Raw genomic sequence first — 18,907 nt, forward strand, 5'->3', positions numbered from 1 at the left:
AAGCGTAGCGTCATGAGTGAAAAACTACTCTCCGTAAAATGGGCTTTGGGTTCAGGAGACTGCTTCTAAAAGCAGGTGCTCAATGGACAGAGGAGTGGAGATGAGAGGAGCAGGAGAGGAGTCCAGCGGGAGGCAAAGGAAGGGGTTAAAGCAAATGAAATAATGAGAAAAATGAAGACATAAGGTAGGGAGGAAATTTGAAGGAGCAAAACAGAAAGAAACCTGAAAAGAATAGAATGAAGAAAGAGGGAAGAGTAAAGGGCACGTTCAAAGGCTCAAAGCCTAGGTCTTTCTTGCCACTGACATCCTCAGTATAATATCTTATAACCTGGCAACCTTGGGAGAGGTTCCAAGAGAATTTTAATGGCACAGAAATTAAATGGCAGGACTATTACATCACAAGGAAAATGTTGAATGGCTGCAGAACTCAGAGATTTGCACTGTCAATTATTACATAATTTCAGAGGAAGCAAAGTGGTCTTATTTTAGCTGTTATTAACTGACACGCAAAAACTGCACATTCTAGACAATATATATAAAAAAAGGAAATAAGGAAGAATATTCAATAAAGGGAAATATTATGTACTCAATTTGCATAGCCTTTAAACTCCTTGGGAATAGTACCTCATTTGCATAATGTCCCATCATAGCCAAAATCAAATCAAATAAAAATGCATTAAAAGTTACCACTGATTTAAACTGGGTAATTTATTTATTTAATAAAAGCATGAATTAGCAAATATTTCATGTCAATATGCATGCCTTCATATAACATATGAATAACATTAATTTTAATGTTAAAAGCATTGAAAGACTGTGTTATGCAAAAGAAAAAAAAACAGTCTTGTTCATATAAGCCAATTCTACACACGCACACACACACACACACACACACACTTTGCTGTGATTTGATTAAATACAGACTGACATTTATATGCCGTATTTGTGTGTGTGTGGGTCTAAGTAAAGCATGTAAAACATGTGTTCTCAGACTTAGTGTTAGTGATACCGTATGTATTACTTATTACTTATTACTTATGACACGCAAATTCGTGAAGCGTTCCTCATTTTTTAAATAATTTCCCCCAGGGATCAATAAAGTATTCTGATTCTGATTCTGATTAGTGACAGTCACGCCTCAATAAAACCCTAATTGGTGCTAATGTGCTTTAATGTAGCAGTTGTGGCAGAAATAAAAATATAACTGAAGATTATAGGAGGCAGATAGTCACACCCACTTTCCTCTAACTCCCTAGCAAAGTTAAGGTGCTATGCTATCAAAGTGAATGGAATAGTTACTCTAGACCAGTGGAGTCCAAATCCAGGCCTCGAGGACCAGTGTCCTGCAGGTTGTAGATGTGTCCTTGATCCATCACAGCTGATTTAAATGTCTAAATTACCTCCTCAACATGTCTTGGGCTGTGTCCCAATTCAGGGTCTGCACGCTGAAGGCTAGAACGTCCCATTTCACAAGCCTCTCACTTCCGCACTTCTCGTACTTATAGTACGCACCGTACGTAGTACGCGTAGTGTGCGTTCTTCAAGCGTGCAGACCCTGAATTGGGACACAGCCTTGAAGATCTCCAGAGAACTGGTAACTAATCATTTGATTCAGGTGTCTAGACCCAGGGTGAGATCTAAAACCTGCAGGACACCGGCCATCAAGGCCTGGAGTTGGGCAAGTCTGCTCTAGACTGACATTTCCTATTTTGCTCATTTATTTTTCATGGAGACCAAATACTCGTGACTTAGAACAAAATCCAAGAAAGAGATGACACATCATTGTGGATATTAATTTATATCTATATCTATATATATATATATATGTATGTATTTTTTAAAACTTTTTAAACTAAAAAAACAACTTTGTTATTGTTTGTTATTAAATCACTATTCGAAAGTGTTGAGTCAAAGATGGGGTTGACAACAAAGAACAGCACAGAAACAACATAAAACCAAGAGCATAAAATATATCTCTGCTATTACATGGTACTTGTTTACGAAGTAGGGTTCAGTTGGTGGTCTCTGGTCTACAACTGTTGCCAGCGGAAGCACAGCAGATTGATGCCTTACAGCCATGTGATTTGAAGCAGATGGCTACCTGGATGGCCGCACCTACATAAATTACTCTCAGCAATTAACTCAAGCCTTGTCCTGTATATAAAAAAACAGGGATTGTTCATAATACTGTGAGGTTTCTGCTAATTGTGTCTCGCTGATAGAACAGTCTCAGTCACAGTGAAAGTGCTGATGGAATACTGTTAGAGAGCTTTAGGACAGCTTAATGGGCTTGGCCTCTTTGACTCATCAAGCCGAGCGATCAGAGAGAGTAATTGAGGGCAAGCCAAAGGCTAAACTATCTTTTGTACATTCACTATATTATTCTGTTACCTCTGAGATGGAAATTAGCCTCTGAATGTGATGAGCGGGATGGTTTGAATACATGTGCTGGATATTTTGTCTGAGCTAACGTAGTTCTGTGTGTATGTAGGACACCCATCTTTTCATGTGAGTTACAGACTTACGTACTAACTTAACCAACACACATAGGATTTTAGGCTTCCTCTTTGATAACAAGGAGGCAAGATATTGAATGAAAGATGGAAATTGCGATTAAAATTCACACACTGCTCCACATGGAATTTCTCTGTTGCTACAGTATTTAAATACACCAAACCCAATCACAGAAAAATGAAGAGAAAAGGAAAATAACCCTAAGAGCTAAACACAAGCTGCATCAGTGCACACTGTTTTCCATGAAACAGCTCCTAAAAGTTTTTCCCTAGCCACTAAAGCGCTGGCCTAAATATCATTTTGTAGTTCTTTCCATAGTAATAATCAACAGTTTTGTATCCCCTGCAGCCTTCAAACTTGTGTTTACCACCAGGCTCCCTGCTCCTCAGCATTCATTATGTCATGTAAAATTAACGAGAAAAACCCCAGTCACAGTTCCTGCCAATTCAACGCACTACCTCCATCAAAGGGGAGAAACTACTGAAAAACATTGCTGTTTTTTCCAGTTGCTGCAATGTGTATTTAGTGTTTATATGTGATTACATACTGTATGTGTTTATATGCAAGTGGAATGCAAAGTGGCGTAGAATATATACTACAATGCACTGTACATAGTTTTTATATATCACCTATGGTGCAGTATTTTGCTCTTTTTAATTAATCTTTTCCAAATAAAAATCTATGCTGAGAATCTTTTGCAAATTTATTGGAAGAAAGAATATGACTGACATTCAGAACCAATTTAGCATAGGTTAGTTCAGTTTCTAGGTATTTCTCTTGCTTATCTTTGCAATGTGGTAAATTTAACTGACTGGACATGATCTGGGAATCAAAAGCCTGGTGACAGGGAATACTGTTGCACAAGTCAAAGGGGAGGATCAGGTCAATGCACAAATTGGAACAACTGGGTGTCTTCCTGGAGCTGGCTGTCTGGCCAAACTAAGCAACTGCCAGAAAAGGGCATACTGCTAACAAGAACCAGATAGTTCTTTTCTAAATGTCACACCTAAGGGACCCATCCATCACTACTAATCATCATGCCCAATACCATCCCAGTGGTAAGGCACGCTTGTGCCACATTCATGTAGAGTTGATGTTTTCTGTATGGACTAGTTGGGCTTCAGGGAATGGTTAACAGCTAAAATACAGACATATTCTTCAAGAAAGCTTTTTCCAAAGCACTCAGGACTGAATCAAAGTTTCACCTTTCAACTGGACATGACCATAAGCATATAGCCCCCTCTCAAAAAACAAACTGGAGTGGCAACTCTGTGAATGTCTTTGAGTGGCCCAACGACAACCGTGCTGTGAACTCAGTGAAATATCTCTGGAGAGACCTAAAAATGAACTCTGACCATCTGCATCAAAACTGACAGAGCTTAGGAGGATCTGCAGACAAGAATGGCAGAAAATCTCCAAATCTGTGTGCAAAGGTTCTTGTGTCCTACCCAATAAAATTCAAGAGTGCAAGAACTGCCAAATGTGCCTCAACTCAAGTACCATAGGTTAAATAAAAACATCAGAAAACTTTCTTGAAGTATTCGTCATAGATTAATTGGCCTTGCCTTACTCTTTAATGTGCTAACCTTTTTCATTCACCTTATAAAACCTTCTTTCTGTATTTTGCAATTCCTGCCTGTCAATCTTTTGTACTATTTCTTCTCTTCCTTTTTTGGACTTCCTTCGTCTAACTGTCTCCTCTGCCCTCTTCATGGAGTAAAGACATTGCGGAGATCCTCTCCTCTCCTCTCAGCCACTATTGATTCACAACTCAGTTTACTGAAATCAATAAATCACCAATTGCATCAAGTGGAGACTAGAGGGTGAGAAGGAAAAGGAGAGAGGAGATATAAAAGACAGACAAAGACTAAAAAGAGAGACAGAAAGTTGGGATATCAATAATGAAAAATGAAGAATTAAATTCAATGATTCTGCAACAGCCTAGATTGACAAAAGACCTTCAGAATCCTTCAAAGATGTAACAGACTCTAGACTAAAAATCCATTAGCCCATCAAGGTCTCACAGACTTTGATTTCATATATAAAAAAAGTACAGAGTCATCATGGACTTGGGGATTTACTCAAACCAGCTAAGAGTAAATTAAAATAGACAACAGAATAAAAGTACTAGGGCTGTGTTTTTGTCGGCTGCTCTGATCCTTACTGACTGGCCTGGGGAAATGATTTTGCTCGATGGAGGAGATTGTGCTCAGATAGAGAGCGGTGGGGGTGGGGGAGGCATGATGGAGCTATCAGAGCTGCACTATCTCTCTAAGTTACTGTAATTTCATACAGGTGCCCACACATACACACACACCCACACACACATGCACACAAGTACACTTAGATACGGACCATCTTCCAACAGACAGACAGAGGTGTCTGGCATCATTAACCTGGCGTCTTCCTAATTCTGACAGATTGAGGCTGCTGCTTGTGTTATCGCTCTTTCTATCTCTCTGTGAGTGTCTGTTTGTTATAGTTTGTGTCCCCTATATATATGGTGTTGTTGCTGTGCCTGGGCTCTTGCTAAGTGAGCGACTTTCAGTTAAACTTTGCCTACCGGAAAAGAAATTTGATCATTTTTGCCTTAACACACACATGTACAAATATGGGTGATTTAGAAATATTGATTTAGATTGAAGAACTATCTGCAAATAACCACAAAACCAACACAAGTTCTATATGAACAGCATAGACGACTCAAATCCTAGCTGTAAAACATGAAAAATAAACATGCAACACACCTCCTCAAACATAGGGAGCATGTGGTGGAGTACACACATCCACAGTGTAGAGAAATGCGATGGAAATGAATGATGCTGGCACTAAAGTTGGTCTAGTTCTCATTAGAAATGTGGTGTTGGTGCTGGGTTGACCCTTACCTCCGAGGTGATAGGTTCCTCCCGTGGTGATGCTGAGAGGTGAGACGGAGCGCACAGCAGACACCTCCTCGCCGTCTATCGTCAACATGGCAAAGTTCTCCTTGGCAACCAAACGTATTGCATGCCACTGGCCATCATTGAGGCCCGAGCCTGGAAAAAAGCAATAAGGCAAAAGCATTTGTGTAAATCCCTGGATGTAATAATAAAACTTGCTGAGAAAAATAAAAATAAAAAAACAATAAAAAAAGGCCCACCACACAAAACTCAATACTGGTACTTTTTACCCCCATAGGTCCAAGTTATTTCTTTTAATAGGAGAATATAGAAGAATATGTAAGGCCCTGACTGGGATTTGTCAATAAGACAATTGGCTGGGTGAGAGGTGTGTGGGTGATTCATTCTGTTATGTGTGGCTATCCCTCTCTGTTTACCTTCTACTTTTATATTCAGCATATGTTTTTCTCCACAACAATGGCACTCCTGTGTGCCTGCTGAATGTGATTCCAACAGAGTTCAGTGCTATCGAGGATCATCTTTCTGCCTCTATTTCGGCTTCCCCTCACTTATGTGCACAGTCACATATGCAAGTCCGTGCTCCTCGATTCTTCTCCCCTTCTCTTTTGTTCTCTCACTCCCTCTTTCTCCTGGCTCCCTTTTGTAGTCTCAAAGCCCATGTGACTCAACTCCATTAAGTCTCACAGAACCCTGTTTGCTGAGTATCCAAATGCATGTGTGTGTGCGTCCTTTATGTGCCTGCAACTTTGAGTACTTTTTGAAAGTGCACGAGGCTCTAATGTGTTCCTCTGTCTGCATATGTGTGTGTTTGGTGCATGCAAGTTCCGTGCCCTCCTTTCTTCTCCCTTCTCTTGTAGCTGTGCTCCATTAAATATGAGTGATGTTTTGGAAAGGGACATTACTACTGGAGCTGAGAGAGAAGCCAGCTTCCTTTCATTGCCCTCTCCTCTATACATCACCTCTTACTGACACCAATCTCTATTCATCCTTTCCTCCTCACCTCGATCGCTATCCCAGATTCCTCTATCTCTCCATCATTATTTCCCTTCCTCTGTTTCTGCATTTAAAATTTCCTCTCTTTTTCTTTCTCTCTTCTCTTTTCTTCTCTACTTCTCTAAGTTTGCAGCCATCTGCTGCAGTGTCTTTCTTTTTCAATTGGGCTTAGCACACTGCCTCACTGATTGTAATACATCGATACCTGTTGAGGAAACTGTAGCGAAGTTCAAGGTACGGTCATGTGTAAATCAGTCTTGGCAGAGCGCACCTACTCATGGATCTGCATGCACGTCAATACACACACTTTCGCATAGACGGTGGGCAAGCTTATGTCGGTGTGTTTGCATTTTTGTGTGGCGGCCTCTGTGTGAGTCCCCGCTGTCTGCAAGATGCACTCTCACATTGTTTACTTCTTCCCAGAATGCACTTGAAGACCCGAGCTTTCATATCAGCAGGGAGTCTGCACTAATTAATCTTCATCAGCAGGGTGGCCGTGTGTGCCTGTGCTTGTATGCCTGTGTGCGATCGAGGCTGTGACCAAAGAAATTAAGGGCCAAGATGGTCACTTGCTGAGAGTTGTGACCACAGCAGCCACGCTCAGGGCAACGTGGTTGGGCATGCAAAAATACACACTCGCATACACGGGACATGGTACCCCTTAAAATTGTAAAACCCTTTTTTAAAAACTAGCTCTAGCAGGGAGAAAAATAAAATAATAAAAAATAATACTGTTAACAACGCTTTTTTGTCAGGAGGCCATGATCCCAAAACTAATAACACAAAATCTAGAGGACAGTGTCTACATTGTCCGAGTGATAACCACAAAAAAGTTACTTCTGGCAGAAAGCGACCTTGATAACCTCCTTCAGTGACAATCACATTTCTGCCTGCATATTGGTTTGATGTAATCACTACCAAGCTCTCTCCTCCATCCTGTCCCACTCTCTATAACCTCTTGAATGTAATGGAAAATAGATACTGTATAACCTTGTGTTCCCTCATCTGTTTTACATCACCTGCAATAGCTTTGAATGATGAGCTTATCAGTGATGGCGATGTAACTGAACCTTCACACTCATGCACAAACAGACAAGTGCCTGCTGAAACCCTCATGCTCAAATATGCGATCCGTGTTCTCTCTCTCTGTCTCTCTGTCTTTCTCTCGCTGTCAAAAGCACCAAATACAGTGGCCTGTAAAAGTATTCGGCCCCCTTGAACTTCTCCACATTTTGTCACATTACAGCCACAAACATGAATCAATTATATTGGAATTCCACGTGAAAGATCAATACAAAGTGGTGTACACGTGAGAAGTGGAACGAAAATCATACATGATTCCAAACATTTTTTACAAATAAATAACTGCAAAGTGGGGTGTGCGTAATTATTCAGCCCCCTGAATCAATACTTTGTAGAACCACCTTTTGCTGCAATTACAGCTGCCAGTCTTTTAGGGCAGCGGTCCCCAACCTTTTTTGCGCCACGGACTGTTTTATGCCCAATAATATTTTCAAGGACCGGCCTTTAAGGTGTCGCAGATAAATACAACAAAATAAAACTAGTACCGGTACCGAAAAAAAAAGAAGATTTATTCATAACACACGTGAAGAGACCCAGGAAAACCGAGTTAACGATAAAAACAATGAAAAAAATAACGCTGAAAACCGATAAAAACCCTGAAAACCATACATTTACACCTGAGCCTCAACTCTCGCGGCCCAGTACCAAACGACTCACGGACCGGTACTGGTCCGAGGCCCGGGGGTTGGGGACCGCTGTTTTAGGGTATGTCTCTACCAGCTTTGCACATGTAGAGACTGAAATCCTTGCCCATTCTTCTTTGTAAAACAGCTCCATCTCAGTCAGATTAGATGGACAGCATTTGTGAACAGCAGTTTTCAGATCTTGCCACAGATTCTCGATTGGATTTAGATCTGGACTTTGACTGGGCCATTCTAACACATGGATATGTTTTGTTTTAAATCTTTCCATTGTTGCCCTGGCTTTATGTTTAGGGTCGTTGTCCTGCTTATAGGTGAACCTCCGCCCCAGTCTCAAGTCTTTTGCAGACTCCAAGAGGTTTTCTTCCAAGATTGCTCCGTATTTGGCTCCATCCATCTTCCCATCAACTCTGACCAGCTTCCCTGTCCCTGCTGAAGAGAAGCACCCCCAGAGAATGATGCTGCCACCACCATATTTGACAGTGGGGATGGTGTGTTCACAGTGATGTGCAGTGTTAGTTTTCCGCCACACATAGCGTTTTGCATTTTGGCCAAAAAGTTCCATTTTGGTCTCATCTGACCAGAGCACCTTCTTCCACAGGTTTGCTGTGTCCCCCACATGGCTTGTGGAAAACTGCAAACGGGACTTCTTATGGTTTTCTGTTAACAATGGCTTTCTTCTTGCCACTCTTCCATAAAGGCCAACTTTGTGCAGTGCACGACTAATAGTTGTCCTGTGGACAGATCCCCCCACCTGAACTGTAGATCTCTGCAGCTCGTCCAGAGTCACCATGGGCCTCTTGGCTGCATTTCTGATCAGCGCTCTCCTTGTTCGGCCTGTGAGTTTAGGTGGTCCCCTAGGGACCCCAAAGCGCTTTACACACCCAATCATCCACCCATTCACTCTCACATTCACACACTGGTGGAGACAAGCTACAGTTGTAGCCACAGCTGCCTTGGGGCAGACTGACAGAAGCGAGGCTGCCATATCGCGCCATCGGCCCTTCTGGGCTGAATAAGGGGGCTGAATAATTACGCACACCCCACTTTGCAGTTATTTATTTGTAAAAAATGTTTGTAATCATGTATGATTTTTGTTCCACTTCTCATGTGTACACCACTTTGTGTTGGTCTTTCACGTGGAATTCCAATAAAATTGATTCATGTTTGTGGCTGTAATGTGACAGAATGTGGTAAAGTTCAAGGGGGCTGAATACTTTTGCAAGCCACTGTACACTGGCAAAAATCATGCACATACCAGCTGTCTGTCACAGATAAAAAAAAAAGAGTGAAAAAGATGAAGGAGGAGGAGAATTAGTCAGATTAAACCTGATAAAGTTGTGGTTTTCTTTGTTGTCATTCAAATGCAGGGTCTGATAACAAAGTGACAAGCTGATCAGCTACTTTGCTTGGTTTGAACTTGGGGTTAATTCATGTTATATTGAATCCTTAGTAAACAAATGCAACTGTGGCAAAAATATCATCCAAACAGTAAATAAAATCACTACACAAAAGTGATGATTTCATGCTGTGAAACAGTGAACTTGATTGGATTGAGGTTTTGACATCATTATCATCATATCTCTAGCAGCTTCACCTTGTAAGTATCTGTTGGGAACCAGCTTTTAAGGTCATGCAAAATAAATCCAACATTTTAGTTTTCATTTCCATCTGAGGAAATCTAACATTCATTATTCATGTCAACAATTGAATTAATTCAATGCACATCCTAAAGGTATGTGTACTTTGTAACCACTGACCATCTGTATAGACAAGATACCATCTGTATAAATACAATAAACAATGTGAAAACTGTTTAATTAATGTTCTGCAATATTAGTTTGGGGTAATCCCCCCCCCCCCAAAAAAAGAGGTAAATAAGTCATGAAAGAATGCAGTTCTATCTGTCTGTGATGTGTACTCATGAAGAAGATCTGAGCTGACCACAGATGAAGTGCAAGACTAGGAACGAGTCCTCGGATGAGCTGAGAGCACCGAGACACATGTTGGTAGGGCAATTTTCCTAAACATAACAAAACTGTTGCACATATATTCTCTATTAAATGGCTAATTGTTGCTCTTACTTGTCTGTTTCTGCTATAAATTAGCCTGTGTTAATTTAATGCATGCAATGTAAGCAATTGGAACTCCATCATTATCTAAATTTGAATAGCAGTAATTTAAATACTGATCCATTAAACCTAACAAAAGTCATTACTGTAAGAAAACAACTTACTTTCTGCAAATTGCTCTCAATTCAAAAAATTTTCAGAAATTTCCACCAATAAACAAAGCCTGGTGCAGCTTACTGCTCATGCTTTTCACTGAAAATCTCATCCTCTATGATGTTTCAAGATGAGCACCAGACTGACAGCCACAGAAAACAAAGTGACAGCAATTACAGCAAAGCTTCAAGCGCCTGAGACTGAACAGAAGAAAATGGTGGAGGAGGCTAAGAGACTGATTTCAGGTATGAAAATCACAGACTTGGTAATTTTAGAAAATCTTGAAAGAACTGTAGATAAAATATTAGCTTTCATGTTTCTAGCATAAGCTGCAGAACTGGCAGTCCTCAATTCAAAAAGTGACAACCAGTGACGACGCGGTGCAGGAGCAGAAGGAGAAGGAGATGACAGCTCTGAGTGAAGACCTGGAGAGAAGACTGAACTGCAGCTCACCAGTAACAAAGGATAAAATATGGATGACGAATGCAGGTATTTTGATAAGACACCAGAAGACATATATAGCTGCACCTCTACTTCCACACAATAATAATCTAAATATAGAAACACCTGAAAATTTTATCTACACTTCCAGAAAAATAACCACCTTAGCAAAGTGTTTCCATTGTGTGTTTATATCTTGAAGCTTGCTTTCTGTGTTTGTAAGGCCTCTTCAAGAAAGACCGGCCCATTAGTTTTTTTAGGTAACATCTTTTCAAGAATCTGCAAGGCTACAAGTATGCAATACATCATGTGACCCTTATAACTGACTAGCCTGAACTTTCCAGTTCTCTACTGCACTTCTTTAGTGGTTTCTGACATTTCCCTCATTTGTTTGTGAAATTCTATATTCATTTTAAGTGTTTTAAAATATATATTTATGCTTTCCCACAGAGGCTGAGGAGTGTGATCCCCCTATAGTTGGAACATACCCTCTGACTATAGCGGGATCCCACTGGTCTATTGCTGTTGTTCCTAAATTCCTATTTGCAGTAATATTACTTACAGTTGCCAGTTGTTGCAACCATGGGATCTAATTACAGTATCACACTCAAATCCAGTGAACTCTTTAGAAGGACTCATTCTTTTACTAATGTTTGTACTGGAAGACTGCATGGCTAGGTGTTTGATACACCTGCTGCAATGGGATAGAAGATTAAATGGTGTGACCCCATAGTCTATATATGTGTGGATGAACTAACACTGTAGTAAAACTATATACTGACTATGTGTTTGGTTTTTATGTTTTTTTAATTATATACCAAACATATTTAATGCCAAAGCTATGAACTACTTTTGCATTTTCTCCACACAGATTCAAATGTATTCATACAAGTGCAGACACGAATATGTAAATACACTGACTTAAATCTTTTAATAAACGGTGCTGAAGATTCTGAACTGTCTTTTAACTTTTCAAAGCCAAGTCCTGTTATCTTCTACTGATCATAATTGACTAAAACTGTTTCTCTTCGTTAACATAATACATTTTTTTGTTTGACAACACTCAATAGATTGACCAATACTCAGCAAAAATCTAAGAAAAAGACAAACAACTGCACAAAATACAAGTTAGTCCAATGAATCAATGCTGTGCCAAGTTCTGCAAGAAGACCCAAAATGTCACCATCAGATGAGAGGAAATTGGTCAGGGTGTTTACGATGCAATAAATAGAAGAAGTTAAAGAATTGAAAACAAGCAGGGAGGAAGGGTGGGGCACGTAAACGAGAATGAACAGCTTGCAGAACTGGGGGAACCTATATACAGTAGATGACAACCGGAAGGAGTGTGTTTGGAGGCGTGATCCCGCTCCTGAAATTCCTATACATAATCTCCAATTAATAACCCTGTGCAGAAGTTATTGTTGGCTGCTAAAGATGACAGCTGTGGACAAGAGTCACTGTACCTTGCGTACTTTAAGAACAGACTGACATTGTCCCTTCTTACTGACAAACAATGCACACTACATCTTTAACCATGGTAACATGAGATAACTTATACAGATGCCATGCTACATATTGAGGTCAAAGTGAACCAGTTAAGTCCTTTAACTGCTGTGGCCTGACCTTGGAGCTAATGGTTGTTAAAGATTAGCTGAATGAAAAACAGTATGAATGATAATACTAACAGCTCTCCAACACTGCACAGTTTGAGTCTTTTAGAGAACTGCCTGATCATGAGAAGTCTTCCATTATTCACACAGTTACTCTGACTGCAGTTGTGCCAGACAGAGAGAGAGACATGCGCTCCAACAGTGAAGCACAAAAAGAAATCTTGTAAAGGAGAAAGTGCCAAGCCAGTGCACAGACAAGTGGATAGACAAACAACGCCACACAGCTGGGATAATAGTTATCACAAAGTTTCAAAAACCAGTTTTGGCAAACTAACAGCAATAGCCTCCAAGCTTTAAAAGTGTGCATACTGTATTTGTGTTTGTGTTTGGTAATTGTGCACATATTGTATTCCTGTCAAAATACAAATATGATAAAAAAAAAAAAAGAATCAGAAAATAATAATTCAGAAGTCATGTCCATGCCAGGAGTTCATGATAATGTCTTGTACTGCTCTTTCTTTTCACAAGGGCCAAATTGAATAAATTCTTTTTAAACGTAGCTTTTAAACTGAATGAGAAAAATAACTAGACAGCAGTGATGCACTTTCTAGCTAATAAATAGACACAATTAATGTGTCGTGTGTAAAACTATATGCAAATGCCTACTGTTTCTTTTTGTATGTGCTCTTATAAGTGGGTAAATAAATTAAAAGGACACTGGCCTCTTAAATGTCTAAGTTGCATTATATGAGCTGTAAAACTACAAATAGGAAGCTGCGATATGTTTTAGAGGATCCTAACCTGACTCAGGAAAATGGTGAGCAATTCTTAAAGATAGCGATTAGCTCATGTAGAGACTGATTATACACATAACAAGAGTAATAATAGTTATAACTGTAGACAACAAACAAAACAAAACAAATGAATGAAACAAACAATAAGGACAACATAATTTTATGGTTGCCTGTTTATTTTTCCTCAATCTTAATCATCTAAGGAAGACTTGGTGTTGGCTCTCTCTGCAGTAGAGTATCACTTCCTCTTACAGTACAACACACAGTGGTGTTTTTGTGTAGCTTATCTGAGTAGCCAATTTAATTAAACACTTATAGATAATGTCTGATTTCATAGTGTAAGCTCAGAGAGTGTAATTTGTCCAAAGCACAATCTGTGTTGATTCACTCGCTAATTATATTCACAGCATGCCCTCTCTTTAGGTATTTGCTAGCTTAGCTTAGCACAGCTTGTAGCCAACTCACTAGCAGCATGGCCTCTTCACCTGTCCCTCCCGCACTTTCCTGCTCTTTGTGTCAAATGTTTAGTTTGTGACAGAAAAATCAGCAGAAAATCATTTAAATACAAAAAAACTCAAAGAAAGACCAATGTTGTATCCACAACTTTAAAGAGTAAAACAGTAAAATTTGCATTATTAAACATTAGGTCTGTCACTCCTAAGTCCCTGTCAGTACATGAATAATTTAAATTAACCAACACCCCAGAGTTATACCAATTGTCAGCATCCCCGAAGCATTGGGCGTGGTGGGGTGGTGTGGCAGCAATCTCCCACTCCAGCTCAACAACCAGACTGAGTTTTAATTCATTTTAAAACGCGATGCTTAGCCTTGTCCACCCTAGCTGGAAAACTCAAAAAGCAGTTTCATTTGTTGCTATCATTTACCTGAGCCATACTCAGAGTTTCTGTTTGGATGCTCAGACTTTTTATCAAAATCAGTGCTGACCTCAGATAAAATAATTATTGTGGGTGATTTAAACATCCATGTAGATAGCAAAAATGACAGCCTCAACACATTTTAAATCTATTATTAGACTCAACTGGCTTCTTTCAGAATGTAAAAGAACCCACCCATCACTTTAATCACACTCTAGATCTTCCCCTGATATATGGCATAGAAAGGGAATGTTTACCAGTATTTCCTAGTTTTACCCTCTTTTGTCTGGTTACAATAATGGATTACACAGAAGTGGGGAATAGATTTCATGACAGCAGATGTCTTTCTGTAACCAAGTTTAAGGATATAATCCATCCACTGTTATCTTCTTCATGCTCTGTGCAAACACAGTGCAGCACAGCTACCTGAACACTATTCCCACAGAGGTTGATTATCTTGTTAATATTTTTACTTCTTCACTGCTTACAACTCTAGATACTGTAGCGCCTACGACAAAGAAAGCCTCAAATCAAAAGTTCATTTGAAATTTGATTCATATCTATGTAATAGACTCCAATTTATTCATGTAAACGGAGAGTCCTCTTGACACGCTAAGGTTAATTATGGAGTTCCACAGGGTTCCATGCTAGGACCAATTGTGTTTATATTATACATGCCTTCCTTAGACAGTATCATTAGAAAGCATAGCATACACTTTCACTGCTCTGCAGATGACACCCAGCTTTATCTATCCATGAAGCCAGAAAACACACACCAATTAATAAAACTGCAGGGATGTCTTAAAGACATAAAGACCTGGATGACCTCAGATTTCCTGCTTCAAAATTCAGATGAAAGTGAAGTTATTGCATTCGGCCCTAAAAATCTTAGAAATGCAGTATTTATCCAGATGCTTACCCTGGCCTCCAGTAACACTGTGAGGAATCTTGGGGTCATTTTTGATCAGGCTAAGTCCTTTAGTATGCACATTGAACAGATATGTAGGACTGCTTTCGTCCATTTGTGTAATATCTCCAAAATTTGAAACATCCTGTCTTAGAGTGATGCTGAAAAACTAGTTTATGCATTTATTACTTCTAGGCTGGACTGCTGCAATTCGTTGTTGTCAGGATGGACTTAAAACTCCCTGGAAAGCCTACACTTGATACACAATCCTGCAGCAACTGACCATACTAACAGGGACTAAAAAGAGAGAGCGTACTTCCTTTCTGCTGGCGCAAAGGTGCTTGCTCATAGGTCATATGACTGTTGGAGTTTTCTCTGTTTTTCTTGAATTATGGTAGGGTCTTCACCTGACAATATAAAACACCTTGATGCAACTGTTGTTGTGATTTGGCTCTTTATAAATAAAACTGAATTGAATGGAATGTTGTGTGCAATAAATCATTTGGAGACTAGGGCAAGTCACCTACCTCCTCTCCCTACTGCGCTGCATGCTGGGAGCGTGAGTGAGCGAGTGTGTGAAGGTGGCGGATGATTGTGAGGAGCTGCTGAGTTCTTGACTGTGTGTTTTTTTTTCTTTCTTTACATCTTGTCCTTGATGAAAAGGTAAGAGAAGTTTATTTCATTGATTTGTGTTGGGTGAACAACAGTTTACTGTAGAGCAGGTTCTTTTGGCTGTAGGAAAACAGGCTGGCCGTGAAGACATCACTTACGGCTCTCAGATGAACAAGGCTGTTGATTTTTCTTTTTGTTTAGAGAGGGGTGACCTTCGATGATTTGTTGTTGGTATTTTGCCTTTATTGATGTCTTAAACATACATCACTATGTCTGGGTTTCCTGCTTCATCCATAATGAAAACAGGCTGATCCGCTTTGAAAATTTGCTAACAGGTGTTCACGTACCTGAATGACCCTTTTCTACTCAATCTAAGCACTCAAAGCACTTTACAGAACTTGTACATTCACTCATTCACACAAGCACTTTTTTCTAAGCTGTTTCTAAGTTTCTAAGCTGTTTCTACAAGCATTCATACTCCGATGGATGTATCGGAGGGAAACATGGGGTTAGTATCTTGCCCAAGTCTGCATACAAATATGGACATGCAGACTGCATACGCATATTTGGCATGCACACTGGAGCAGACTGGGATTGAACCACCAACCTTCCGGTTAGTGGCCACCCCCCAGTTAACAAAAACCCACAAAATATGCAGCACAAAAAGGTGAAGGTCACAACTGCTACCCCAACAACTGTTAAGCTTCACAATGAAGAAACAGTGGACCATCTCAGAAAGACAAATGAAAGAAGCAAGGAAAAATGAGGGGAAACTAATCTAAGGTAAGATAATGAAATGGCTGGCGCACAGGAGGAGGTCTTCCTTAGGAAGGGAATCAGTGTCCTCTTTCTCCCCTATTCTTTCTGCTTTGTAAGGTGGTTTTAATAGTGGGAACATTGAACATCAATGAAAGTAGGGATAGAGAAAGGCCAGAACTGCCCACTGAGCCTAGTAGAAATAAAAACATTGATGTGGTCCTTTTACAGGAAGCACACAGCTCTGTGGATAATGAAGCTGAATGGGGAATGAGTTCAAGGGGGCAGTGTTTTCTTAGTCAAGCCAGTAATCCTAGAGTGCAAGTAGCAGTTTTATTTTCTCAGCACCTTCATTTAACAAACATTTCAATGTGTGAAGTGGAGCAGAGTAGGTTCCAAGTAGTGGAAGCACCAATCAGGGATATATTATTTTTATTCATAAATGTTCATTCATAAATGCTCAGAGCTCTGGTACTGACTGTGTAGTGTAATTTCACAACCTAAGTGACAAATGAAAGGAGTATTACAGTAGCTCAGTTGTAGTGGTACGTACGGGACTGGAATTTTACCACCTATTCTACAGCTGATAGGAATATAGAGGAAGATCACCCACCTTCAGCCTCCCTTCTGACCACCACTGATGAAATTAATTTCACAGATGTGTGGCGGAAACTCTATCCTACATTATACATACCTAAAAGTCTCTGAGGGCAGTGTGAGGGCAGTTAGGCGTGATGCAATTTATCTTTGTAATTGATCAAAAATACAATAATAGGTTAAATAGAGCATAATTTTATTGTTTCTTTTTAATGTTGTCATTTTATTATACTGTCTGAAACAGGTCTTGTAAATGAGACTTTTCTTTTGCAAAGAATACACTACAGTCATAACAGCTATTGAAAAGAATTGCCTTGCGGATGTAGAAAGGGACATTAGGGTTAAAGAAGACAGACACAATTATTAATGGGACAGACAATAATAACAGTGCTTGGGATGGATAATGGGAGGAAGGCTTTAGGTCGGTTTCTCCAAGAAAAAGCGAAAGGGTCTTTAATTAGAACTCGCATCCCTACTATAAAATAAAGCTCCAACCCATATTTTTTTAAGTTGGAGAAAAAAGTTCAATCAAATGCTGCACCTCAAGCTCTCAGATGGGTCTCTAACATCTGACTCTTGAGGGTTGAGAAAGCTTGCTGCAGAGTTGCACTCAAGCTTTAGTGCTGACAACTGTGATGTGGACTGTTTGGCTAAGATATTGGGCCTTCGTCTCGAGTGGGTGAAGCAGCCTGCTTCACTGGAGACCACCATCTCTTTTGATGAAATGTCGGCAGCAGTTCAGCAGCTCAGCTGTGGTCGGTTGATGGATTTCCTGCAAACATTTTTTTTCTTTCTATTTACCAGGAAAAGTCATTTCATGGAGTTAATCTTTATCTTTTTTTAAAAATTAAAGTCCTTTGGTTTTAGTAAAGCTTGTACTCTTGGTATAAGTCAGTGCTTCTCAATTATTTTCTGTTACGCCCCCTCTCTAAACTACTACTACTGCTACATTTAACGTGCATCAATTTCCTGAAATTAAAAAAAAAAAAAATCTTTATTCAAACTATAAACATTTTTTGACCCACTTTAACCAGTTGATGTTGATGCTGTAGTGGATGTGCAATTACACTTTATTCTAGTACTGCAAAAAAAAGCATGTTCCCTACGGTCACACGTGATGAGTAATCGGAGTCTAATTGCCAAATACATTAAGTTCTCTATCTCAATAAATCGTATTCAGTTCCTACAAATGATCTCTTCTTATTCAACTCAGGCATGGTCTTGCAGGGTTGACCTTTGCGAGTGTAGTAATAAGCACAGTGAGCTTGTCTGCATATGCTGATGATGAAACTGGCACTATGGTGGTCAACTGGTCAAAATGTGACAGGCCTTTGCTTGCAGAGTGAAACAGAAAAGTACAACAAACATTCCTACAGTAGAATGGGGCGCAGATGAAATGTTTAGGTAACCTCATAACTTCAATTGATAGTAAAATGGAACCTTAAAGCTTGTCAGAAAAACTTATTTGATTCTTATCCTGATTAATGATGGTATCGACTGATATTAAAAAAAAAAATGTAATGAGATTTTTTTTCCAATATCGCCCAGTTGGTGGCTTCAGGTCTTAAAATAAAATTTGTGTATCGTAAAATAGTGTCAGACATTAAAACATATGTTTATGGTTGGGGAGTCAGTGCTGTCCTGTGCAATAAAACTGTGAAAAAAGGATTCTTAATGTCATATTCCATGCAAAATAAATCATGCAATATACCATTTATGCATGCATGTATATATTTTTGTTTATTTATTTATTTGTGTGCGTGTTGTAGATCCATGTTAAGCTTCAATTTAATATTTTCTTGTTGTAAATGAAAAATTGAACCAATAAAGGGTTTGTTAAGGGTCAAAGGTCTCTCCTCTCCTCTTCTTTCTTTTTTTTTTTTTTTTTTTACCCTGTTTCTATTACATATTGATCCTGTATGTACACTATAAATGAATTTTGTCTGCTATGAATTTATG

General features: G+C 39.4%; 1 protein-coding gene across 2 annotated transcripts in view; it reads right to left on the reverse strand.

Moving 5' to 3' along the window:
• cntnap2a (contactin associated protein 2a) overlaps nucleotides 1–18,907 on the reverse strand; it is a 413,013-nt gene that overhangs the window by 157,773 nt on the left and 236,333 nt on the right. For both annotated transcript variants that reach the window (XM_082545890.1, XM_082545889.1), the window contains exon 10: nucleotides 5,400–5,549. In XM_082545890.1, coding sequence (XP_082402016.1) covers nucleotides 5,400–5,549 — 150 coding nt within the window. The remainder of the gene's footprint in view (nucleotides 1–5,399; nucleotides 5,550–18,907) is intronic.

This window comes from Aulonocara stuartgranti (genome assembly GCF_965226115.1).
Source record: "Aulonocara stuartgranti genome assembly, chromosome: 9".
Classification (NCBI taxonomy): Eukaryota; Metazoa; Chordata; class Actinopteri; order Cichliformes; family Cichlidae; genus Aulonocara; species Aulonocara stuartgranti.